The 11,953-nt window shown below is 33.1% G+C and overlaps 2 protein-coding genes across 5 annotated transcripts; one reads left to right on the plus strand and one right to left on the minus strand.

Annotated features, from left to right (window-relative positions):
* Positions 1-1,422: 1,422 nt before the first annotated feature.
* LOC132720359 (kyphoscoliosis peptidase-like) lies at positions 1,423-6,301 on the plus strand. The gene is made up of 5 exons (XM_060704484.1): positions 1,423-1,889; positions 2,377-2,508; positions 3,260-3,375; positions 3,960-4,079; positions 4,840-6,301. The coding sequence occupies exons 1-5, from the start codon at positions 1,644-1,646 to the stop codon at positions 6,194-6,196; spliced, it is 1,971 nt and encodes a 656-aa protein (XP_060560467.1). The 5' UTR covers positions 1,423-1,643; the 3' UTR covers positions 6,197-6,301.
* Positions 6,302-6,331: 30 nt separating this feature from the next.
* LOC132720367 (uncharacterized) lies at positions 6,332-8,960 on the minus strand. Of its 4 annotated transcripts, none has more exons than XM_060704510.1 (2): positions 8,324-8,960; positions 6,332-7,323 (listed from the first exon to the last, which is right to left on the minus strand). In XM_060704510.1, exon 2 carries the CDS (start codon positions 7,068-7,070, stop codon positions 6,504-6,506), a length of 567 nt encoding a protein of 188 aa, XP_060560493.1. In that variant the 5' UTR covers positions 7,071-7,323; positions 8,324-8,960; the 3' UTR covers positions 6,332-6,503. The 4 variants fall into 4 exon arrangements, with proteins under 4 accessions (XP_060560493.1, XP_060560487.1, XP_060560499.1 ...); XM_060704504.1 differs by having other exon boundaries at positions 6,332-7,471; XM_060704516.1 differs by having other exon boundaries at positions 8,319-8,960.
* Between the last annotated feature and the right edge of the window lie 2,993 nt (positions 8,961-11,953).

An 11,953-nucleotide genomic window follows, 5' to 3' on the forward strand; every position in this document is an offset into this window, starting at 1 on the left:
GAAAATTTTTATTTTCAAGCAAAATAACACTGTTCCCTATCTTCAAAATGTATAAATGTTTCATTCCGACAGCTTCATTAAAAACACACACATATCAAAGACCACTAGTCCCAAAAAAAAAAAAAAAAAAAAAAAAACAACATTATTTCTCAAAATTTGTTATAGTTTGTAACAGTAACTAATATGCCTTTTTTCTGAAACATTTTTTGTTTCTGTACCTTTTTCGCAATTAGTACCAGTATATTTATTGAGATTTAGTATTTTGGATTGAAATTACTACATGTAGTTTCTTTACATTTTGCTACTTTCAAGACAAAAAAAAATAATTTCACACTCAACGTTTTTTTTTTTTGCATGCGATAAGCATCTAACATACTGTTAAACCAATTATTTAAAAGTGTGCCCTTTCTAAAGACGGAAAATAAAATTTCCGAGGCAAAATGTGCCTTTAAATAGTGTGTCTGAATTTTGCCTTTTTACATAATATTAACATGGTCCAATAAGAATATACATTTATTTTGGTGATATGAAGCTTTTAAAATAACTGAAAATACTTTGAGAGATATAAAACTTAATTATACTTTATAATTACACGTTTCATATAACCACTAAAGTCTTCAGTGTTTGCAAGTACTTGTAATTGAACTTTTACATAGGTTTTATGCTAATTACTACGAGTATCACAACGCCCCATGAGTCCGTCTGCTTCAAGACAGCACACTATTTTTCACTCTGCCAAGATTTTTCACCACGACCTTTCCTTTTAAAGCTATGCTTAATTTTATTTAAGTATAGAAATTGAGTGAGAAAATAAAGAAATTTAAGTTTACAAAAGTCACTTACAATCAATATAAATTACATAAAATCTACCAGAATATGCAAAACTACCGTTTTTTCTGTTAATAACAGATAGATAAGTTATGATAAAAACACTAACTACAGCAAAATTTATGCAAATAATAATAAACTTTGTGAATTGAGAATATACATGTATATACAGTTGTAAACCTTTTAACTCTTTTTGTTTTTAAAGTATGATTTCTTGAAATTTTATTCTTTGCACATCTGAAGGCGAGTATCTTTAAAACTTAACAACACCGAAAGTTGTGACGAACTTAAATTTAATTTACGTAAAACTCGATCAGAAAGAAAAATCTGGTGAAGATAATGTACGACTAAAATAGATTAATAGAGCATTACAAAATATATAAAAGATTTAAATGTAACGTAAATCGATAGATTAGATTTGCTTGGCGGTCTACAATTGATTCCTTTGTAATAGAATAATAATAAATACCCATGTATGAAAACGAAACGTCTATTTAGAAACAGGAATATGTTAGTTCAATAATTAAACTTTTAATTTTTATCAAAACGAAATTAGTTAAAATTAGTAATATGTAAATTTATTATTTTAATTGTGCGCGAATGCAAAATGGAAAATACGTTCCTTTAAAAATCAAATTATTTAAATAATCTAAAGTTGGACTTTAAACTTTAATAATGAGAAAACATTATGAAGGTTGAATCGGGCAGACCTCATTTCTGCAAAACCTTTCCGAGGACATGTAGAATTTGGATAATCATAAATGTAAAATAATAACGCGTCTGCTCGGAGGAGTTTGCGATCTGAAAACGAGGCTATGGAGGATCTAAAACCGGATCAATCCGGTCACAAGCAAGAGTATCCTTTGGCATACCGGGATAAAGATGGCACAATAAAAGTTTATGAGGAGGGCAAAGAACCGTTTGTGTGGATAAAAGATGGGTCTGAGACAACTAAAATTACTGAAGACAGGGGCAGTAACTCTCCTACAAGTTCGATGTCCAGTCAGATATCCGGTACCGGTGAAAGCTACACAGAATATAAGAAATCAAGTGGCAGTAGGGTACAGTATATTATTTTGATGTAAATGTAGGCCTATACAAAATGTAAATTATTATGAGTATGCCCCATGTTTGCAACAAAACAGTACTAGTCGCAGCAGCAGCAGCAACAGCAGCAGCAGTAGTAGTAGTAGTAGTAGTAGTAGTAGCAGTAGCAGTAGCAACAGCAAAAATATTAGTAGTATTAGTAGAAATAGTTGTAGTAAGTAGTAGTAGTAGCAAGAAGTAAAAGTAGCAACTGCAGTAGCAGGTGGTGATAATGATTATGGTGATGATGATGACAATTATGATGACGATGATGATGACAATGATGATGATGATGATAGTATTAAAATTGAACAGTAACTGGAAATAGTTTGATTTTGATGGGTGGTCAGCTTAAATAGATATCTTTACTTAATCTTGACAAATCCTATGTAATATTTGTACAAGACATTTATTTTTTCTTATTTCGGTTGGTTTGATTAGAACGCGTTGAACACATTACAGACGGCATTTCCTGATGAAGAGGTGGTGGTCCCGTTATCTCCCGTACCTGAGCTGGCGTTACCATGGAAACGAAGACATGATATTATGCCAGACGACATGGCTTTCCGGGAAATTGACGAGCATGCAATGAAGGTTAGGATTTTTGTCATTCAAACATTTGTGAAAACTTCGTTTAAAACCAATTTCGAGTATAGCCTGTTTGCACTTCTGCGTTAATGTCAACTTTAAAAAAGACAATATATGACTCTTTCAGAGGTGGTCCTTAAACACAGGTTATTTTATTTAAGATTTACATGCTGACCATCTTAGTTCCTTTCTTAACATTTAAGATGTCGCGTGTATGATAATTGCAGCCAACTGTAATTCATGTACATGTACAAGTTGATTAAGCTACACTTATGTTTATTCATATAATTATCTACCATTATATCAGTTGTAATTACTAACTTAAACACAGTTATTAAATGTAGTGTTCCAAAGAGCTTAATTTCAATTGATGTACACTCGATAAGGAACTTTTGAGATGAAATACAACAAAGAAGCTATCACTAAAAACATACCGTAATATGCTTATTACATTTAAAAGTTAAATGTATTTGGTCTGTTTCCGGCAGACGACATAATTATTTTCCATGAAACAATATTTGATTACAAATACGCTCTGAATCTGTTTGGAATTCAGGGGAACTGTTTTACAGTACATCAAGTATGTTACAAAGGATACCATTTGACATTTTTGAAATTTAAACAATAAGTATACAAAATAATTTCTGTAAATCAACTCCTGATAGTAAAAGTGACTTTTCTATTTCATTTCATAAAACTAGCTTAGCACTACAAGTACAAATACTTTAAAATTCATCAAAAAACGTATATGTTACAGGCTCCTCCATTGGTCAAAGAAGATCTATCTCAGCTCGTGCAATATTTGTCATCAGTGACTCGAACAAATGTTGAACTGGTACGGGCATTCTACGTCTGGATTACGCATAATATAAAGTAAGGTTCATAAACGGATTTGTTCGTAAGATGTTTTTCTTTCTGGTTCAATGGCATTTAATAAGTTAACCGCTTTAAATATAATAGAGTTTGTTTGTCTTTTAAGGCCCATTATGCCTAAAATGTTGTTGTTTATTTCTCAAAGTTTTTTTATTTTATTTTTCATTTGTGGCATCCTTTTATAGTTTCCAGATAGATACTCATTGGCCGATTACCTGAATCATATTTTGCTTCTATTACTTTTCGGCAATTAATACAGATTTAATATTTTGTATGGAAGTCAAATACAACGTACTTTGTTAACATTTTGTTAATTTTATGATAAATTTCACATTCAGCGCTACAAGAATTTAACCTGCTCTAAAACCATTATTTAAACGACATAAATGTTTGCTCTTTTTAAAGAAGGAAAATGTAATCGTTTCAGATTTAATGTTACGATATCAAAGATTTTCATAGACCCCATTTACACATACAAGGTGACAATAAAATTTTCTCCATGTTACATTCACCAAAGATATCTTTAAAAAATGCGGAAGATTTTAGTAATGTTAAGAAATAAAATATCTAATTTGTGTTTTTAGCTATGATACATCCGGGTACTTTGGAAGAGCCCCCATGCAGCCGACGGATGTGGAATCGGTTCTGAAAACGAGGCTTACCGTTTGTGAAGGATACTGTAAATTGTTTGAAGCATTCTGCAGGTGTGTATGCTTAAACCTAGTTCATGCGCTTTTATCAGGAGAATTAACAGAAAAAGACCATTGGTAGAACACTGGGTAACTGTCCATCCTTAGAACACTGGGTAACTCTTCATTGGTAGAACACTGGGTAACTGTCCATCGATAGAACACTGGGTAACTCTTCATTGGTATATCACTGGGTAACTGACCGTCGGTAGAATTCTAGGTAACTGTCCGTCAGTAGAACACTTGGTAAATGTCCGTCGGAAGAACACTGGGTAACTGTCTGTCGATAGAACACTGGGTAACTGTCTATCGGTAGAACACCAAGGGACTGTCCGTAGCTATATGGCATAAATATTGATCTTAATTGAACTTAAATAAAAAATAGTCAAACATTCAACTTATGAAATTTTAGTAAGCAGAGATCAAGCAGTGATTGTAGATATTGATCCCAAAATACACATATTGAATATTTTAAAGGGACGGAATAGTAATGAGCACATCAAAGTAAATCAGCAGAGTTAACCCCCTTAAATATTATTTATATCTACCGTCTACATGCTGCAGCACTATGAAAATAAGGAAGTTCTAATTATTCACCTTTGCTCAATAAATGGTTGAAATGACATTTTCATATTTCGAATATGTGTTTATCTACCTTCCAGAAAATTACTGTTCGGCTTGAACGTCATTTATAAAGAAAGAAAAAAAAACATAATTAAAAACCTCATTATAATCTTGAATACAATATTTTAAAAGAGATTACATAACATTTCAGACAGGCAAGCATTCCCGTCAAAATTATATGTGGTTTTGCCAAGGCCTTTGGTTGTAAACCGGAAGAAGATGTCACGAAAGAAATTCACAATGCGCATGCGTGGAATTCTGTATTTCTTGAAGGTGGTTGGTTCCTTCTCGACGTCACGTGGGGTGCCGGATTTGTAAAAGCCAAGGAGAAAAAGTATGTTCCTAGGTTCAACAATGCTTATTTTCTTACCGATCCGGAAGTGTTTATAACGGACCACTTTCCGGCATCAGTCCCTGGCTACTCAAACTGCGAAAGCGGAAGAGAATGGCAACTTATTTCTTCTAAACTTTCTAAACGAGAGTTTATCAATGTAGTTAATTTCGATAAACATGGAAAAGAATGGGGAATAAAACCCGTGAGTCACATACAATCGGTTATTCACAATGTTGAAAATGAGCTTGACATAGTTCTTAAGGCTCAGTATACGGAAATGCTGGACTTCATCGCGTTTTTGTACGAGGATGACCGGAAACTAGATCAGTTTACATACACGTACATGTTGAGTGAGAAAAAAGTCAACATTCACATTTGTTTGCCAACGACTGGAGTTTTTGCGCTTCAAATATATGGACGACGTAAAAAAGATGGCCGCCGCTCGGATTATCAACCTATTGTGAAATATATATTGCAGTGTATAAAAGCTGATGAAGACACGGTTCCTTATCCGGCGTATCATACGCTGTATGGTCCTGTAGAAGATTTACACAGTTATGGAATCAACGAGGTGGGAGCCACATATCAAGAATCAGAAGAAGGGGAGATAATCATTTCAGTAAAACCTACTCGGTATGTTGATATCCTTCCAAAATTGCAATTTGGTAACCATAATGTCAACTTGAAGGAATACTGTTTCGTAGACTACTCGGATTGTTTCCAATATATCAATATCATTTTACGATTGCGATATGAGGGATATTATAAACTAGAATTACTCACTACGCCAAATGATTCTAAAGAATTCAGTCCATTTGTAGCTCATCTAATAAAATGTACAAAAGCCTGCACAGACGGCATTTTCCCTACTACCAAAGAATATGCTCTAAAATTCAAATGTAGCATTCTCGAACCTTTGTCAAAACATTTGCCGCCAAAATCAGAAGTTTTCGTCTGCGTCAAGTCGCCCATTGTGAAAGAGATGAAATTTAACGATTGTCGTCTGAAAAAAGTGGACTCTGTAACCTTTGAAGGAACAATTAAAACACCTGCGGAAGATTGTCCACTCTCGATTGACGCATGCGCAAAGGACGGCATATATCATACTCTTTATACATACGACACGGTTATACCCCTTGATATGATATCATTGATTCCTTCAAATTATTCATAGTACATGTGTATTTCGACAATTATAGCTTAACAGCAGAAATTGTTTGCTCTTTATCATTTTAAGTGTTTTGTTGTACAATTTGTTCTTTCAATTTGGTATGTTGAATGTATCGATCAGAAGATAAAAATGCAAATCTACATTACAGCTATTGTTTTATTTCAATACAGTAAGTAATTTAGTAAAGGAAAACTCCAGCTATGACAACATAAAATTTAAAGGTAAAAAATGTGAATGTAAAGTTAAAATTTAATTTTAAAGATATAAATGCAACAAAATAAATAAAGTTTCAATAACGTATACATCAATACTAAAAATCTTCAATGTCATCAATGTACATGTCTTTTTCCTCGCGACTAAATCCTTTCTGGTTTTTATTTATCCTTGATGGTAAATTATTCCTTTTGTTTGTTTGTATTGTCGTAAATTGCTGATTTCTTGTAAATTGCGTAGACGAAGATGCGAATCCGCGTGAGGGCGCTGGTGTTGTTGTCGTCGTCGTTGATGTCGCGTGCGAACTACTTTGCGTAGAAATTCCACTTTTTTGTCCGGTTTGCACAGTCAATGAACTTTGCGACGTTTTCTTTGTGAAAATACTGTCATTGTTCAACGACGATTCAGGTAATTTATGATTGCTGATTACATTAAGTTTACTCTTCTCTGCAAACGGATCTTTTACGGTTATTGTCTTTAATGGGTCCTTATAGCTTTTTGAAGTTAACGGATCCGTGTATTTCGGCTTCACATGCCCGTTTATTCCACTTGTTATTGTCTTTGGTTTGTTGGACAGAGAAAACTCGTCCAAATCATCGTCAATCTCAGTTACGTTAATAATATCGTTTCTTGCCCCTTTTCCTCCGCGACGATGATGCGCCATTTTACCGCTATTTAAATGATAACTACGAGTGAAGTCTCTCGCTATTCATAACATTCTTCTCTTCCAAAATCACCTATTTTTCTTCCACTATTACAGCGGAAAATGGGATATTTGCTTAAGATGTACACTATATGATTACAGGGTTATTAAGTTTTAAAATCCAATATAAATCACATTGATGGATATATCGTGCAATATATCAGAAAAAAGTCCTTCAGTAAATTGTATGCAGGCTAAAGTTCTTTTTTCAATCCTAAAAAGATAAATAAAAAAGACATCAGCGATCTTTTTAAAAATGACATAAAAATACCACTTGTTAATTGCAAGCTATTTTCTAAAACCTCTTTTTCATTTCATCTCTTCACAGGCTTTTATTTACTTTGGCTTCTTATGTTACAATTCTGGAAAAGTAAAAAGTAAACACGTTCATTAAACAACGGTGCCGTTTTCAAAACACACACATTTTTAAAAATTCCTGTATTTGCGCAAGGTTAAGCGCTTGAGTGACAATATTTGTTTAAATTCATACTTAATACCTCCGTTGGCTGTATTACTTTTGAATTAAATAAAACGTTGTTAACAAGTACCTTTGAAAGGGGTAGAATTAATACTAAGAGTAAAAAAGAATTCTATTTTTCTTGGTCAAACAAATGAATGTAGCTTTTCAAATAAACACGCCTTAAAAAATATCAATCATCGATTTCAACATTTTCTGTACATAATATCAAAATCAACTCTTAAAAAACTAGAAGAAAGTCATTTGCCGTCTATATAACTTAACTTTTACACGATTATTTGACGATATAAAACTATTTTCATTCGATGTCATATAAACGTTTTTATTCAAATAAATTGGAAGTATTACACCAATGTTAAATAATCGTTTGAATTTACAGATGAAAACATTAGGACTGCAAGATCTCGTCATAATGGGTTCGAACCCCACAAGTTAGGAAGCTAATTTGCTAACATTCTGGTTGGTATGTGATTCTGTCAAAGGTCCCTTTTTTTCTCTTTTGTGATGGATAATTGTCTTGTATTTGTCTTACAAATATTCCATCGGTTACTCGAGTCTATTCGGATAAACCCAAAGCTCATGAGAAAAAGTAGGTCAACGACTTAGTCAATCTAAAGACGGCCGCTCCTCCAACCCCTTTTATTAACTGTTTTATTCGTTTTTTCCCATATTACAGGAATTCAGTAGCTTTTTGAAGAATGTGTAAAAAACACTGTCAAAATGTCGCTTACCTTACCTCAAAATCCAATGACCCCTTTTATATTATTTCATCAAGTTGTCGATCTTTTTTAAGTGCATTTAATCCAAGTGAGCAACTATTAGTTATTGAAATCAATTCGCACCGAACAGCAAATACCCATGATTATCTTCCATTCCTATCTCCCGTCACAAAAAAAGCAAATAATTTACACACGTTTCGTTTCATTTATCTATATTCCACAGTCACGATTTTTAACTCGCAAATAAACCGTTAAAAAATATTCCCGATTCGCGCTACCTTTTTTCAATCTAAGGTATCCGATATAAGGATAGATAAAACGTCACCGCTTAAGGTTGAATTGACTTTAAACCATTTATCTGCCCAATATCCTTCCAATTGATAGCAAAAAAACCTTTAAGTACCAGTTGTAGTGTATTTGGACTATTGGTAATATTAGTTACAACCTGAATTGCTTTATAATTACATATACATATTAAACTTTTAAACTGTTTATCTTAAACGGGTTTAGATCTAGTAACCAAAGCAAGAAGTGTAAATGTAAAAGTCGAAAACTAATGATGACTCTAATCCTTGACCGACAGACATGTACAAACAACGTAACTAGTTACGCCTCGTTTGATGATTAAAAAATAAGATTAATATTAAATACCGTGACATTATTTTATTTTTTATATCCGCCATCGTAAGATAAATAAATACTTCACACGTGTTAACGCGGAGATATAATTATCTGTCTTTTAAAATGGTGCAAAACAGTTTTTTTTCTTGAAAAATTTTCATTTTATTTAAAAATACAAAAAAAAAACAACAAAAACAACCCCCCCCCCCCCCCCAAAAAAAAAAAGACAACACCTTCTTTATAATGGTCACTCTTTTTCATATATGCAAAGTGAAATATGGTCCAGTTCTACTTAAAGCTATCAATTTAGCTATCACCCAGTCAATATAAATCACGAGATTATATGATCGCGCGATAAGTTTTACTTAAACAGGCTTCTTAAAAAATGAAGTATGATAAATTACAATAAATAATCAGAGAGCTGTTACTTTTATCTCCTTGTGCACATACTATCATTCGAAAGCAATTTATTTAACATAGTTTGCAACAACGGAATCGAATAATTCAAAGTATTTACTTCTGCCGTGAAGAAACAACCGTCATTATCACAAAATGAATTGTATAAAAAATTATGTGATTCTGAACTATAACAAGAGCCCACCTCCGAGCGCTCGACTTTTTCTTATTTCTAAAGTCAAACACATTTGAGGAAGAATATTGTAGAAAGAATATTCCCAGAATGAAAAAAATATAATTCAAATATAATATTTGACCTTGACGGTCAAGGTCATTGAAAGGTCAAATCAGAGTTTATCATAGTTTTCGAACGGCAACAGCATCAAGCAACATCAACGACGCCATTACTGTCAAATTCGAGCTAAAATGAAGCTAAACTGTGCTGTTATTTTTGAAATACAATACTTCAAGACATAACAGAATAGATTTTGCTTTTCAAAATGAAAAAAAAATCTTTGAGAAATATTAAACAGTAAATTAAAAAAAAAACAAAAAAAAAAACAACAACAACAAACAACAGCAGCAGCAGCAGCAAAAAACAAAGAAAAAAACACGCACACTCACAGTTCCATTAAAATCCTACCTTGAAATCTTGTGCAACTAGGATCCAAACAAGATTAAGAGATGGTGACAACTATATTACAAAAACTGAAAATTACAACTTTCCGAAAAACAGAAAAATATAAGTGCAGCTCAAGAAGTGCCGTTTCACCTTTTCCTTTGAGTGACATTCGATTGATTTTAGAACATGTTCTGACATAATATTGATTGATCTAATCAAACATTGCTTCAAACTGATGATACTCGATAAATTCCCCTTTTAGCATCACTCAACATAACAGGTAATTTAATCAAATATGGATATTGGTCTGTTGTAACAATGTTTTCCCAGGGGTCACCAATATATCTATTTGTACAAACGGCATCAATAGCACGTCTGTTTTTTTATGCGAAATTAATTAATGATGGGAACTGATCGGTGGGATTCACGGAAAATGATCAGAACATCCCATTAAAAGCTTAGGAAATACTTTGGAATGTTGTTTACCATGTAACTAAGGTGAAAATGTTGTTCAGATGAAACTAATTAAGATATCTGTTTCCTGTGTATGAAGATATATGAGTCGTCCAAGTTGCAATGTAAGGTGAAATTAAAGTCAAAACATAATTCAATACAGAATCAATTCTATATTTATCTGTTTATTTAATAACTATTGAATCAATCATTGAAACACGAGGGCCAAGAGGGCCCTAGATCGCTCGCCTGACCCATTAAACTCATCCGAGCAATTACTGGCACAGGCATCCTGACCAAGATTGATGACCATTGTGTCAAAAAATGTGACCACTAGAGTGTTAACAAGGTTTTTTCTATATTTGGGCAGTGTGACTTAGTTTGTGACCCCAGGTGACCCGTATTTGAACTTTGCCTAGAAATCATCAAAACAAACTTGTAGACCAATTTCAATGATATTTGGAAAACAACAGTAGCCATGAGAGAGTTAACAAGAATTTTCTATTTTTAGCTAACGTGACCTAGTTTTTCATCAGAGATGACCAATGTTCATACTCATACCAGCAATTAACTAGATAAGCATCCTGATCAATCAAGTTTGATGACAATTGAGTCAAAAATATGACCACTAGAGTGTTAACAAGGTTTTTCCATATTTAGGGAGTGGGACCTAGTTTTTGACCCTAGGTGACCCATATTGAAACTTGACCTAGAAATCATCGCAAACAAACTTTCAGACTAATTTCCAGGATATTTGGATCAAAACAGTAGCCAGTAGTGTCAACAAGATTTTCTTTTTTTAGCTCCTGTGACCTAGTTTTTCATCAGAGATGACCCATGTTCGAACTCAGCCATGTCCTAGACAAGCATCCTGACAAAGTTTGATGATGATTGAGGCAAAAATATTACCACTAGAGTGTGAAAAGGTTTTTCCATATTTCAGCGGTGTGACCAAGTTTTTGATCAAAGGTGACCCATATCCAAACTTGACCTAGAAATCATCAAAACAAACTTTCAAACCAATTTCCTGGATATTTGAATCAAAACAGTAGCCACTAGAGTGTTAACAAGATTTTTCTATTTTTAGCTCCTGTGACCTAGTTTTTCATACGAGATGACACATGTTCGAACTCATCTCAGCCATGTCCTAGACAAGCATCCTGACAAAGTTTGATGATGATTGAGGCAAACATATGACCACTAGAGAGTTAAAGAAAAAATGTGGACGGACAACGGACATTCAACTATCCTTAAAGCTCACCCTGAGCTAGCTCAGGTGAGCTAAAAATTATATCAAGAACTACTAGTATTTATCACAGTTAAGACAATTCTTACATTGTTAAAGAATAACTATCAAAATCAAAACAGTAGTCAATGATTTTATGTAATTTTCTGATTTTATACAAAATGTCACCAAGATCCCTTAACATGGGCAAAGAATCCTGTAGCCGAACTATAATTTGTGTTACCATATATGGTAAATAAATAATTAACATATGGTTTTGGCAAAGTTAGTCATGCTTTAATTTTTGTATGCCCTGCAGATTCCAAACTT

This window comes from Ruditapes philippinarum, unplaced genomic scaffold (assembly GCF_026571515.1).
Source record: "Ruditapes philippinarum isolate M1 unplaced genomic scaffold, ASM2657151v2 ctg2730_1_1_1_1, whole genome shotgun sequence".
In the NCBI taxonomy this organism is placed as follows: domain Eukaryota; kingdom Metazoa; phylum Mollusca; class Bivalvia; order Venerida; family Veneridae; genus Ruditapes; species Ruditapes philippinarum.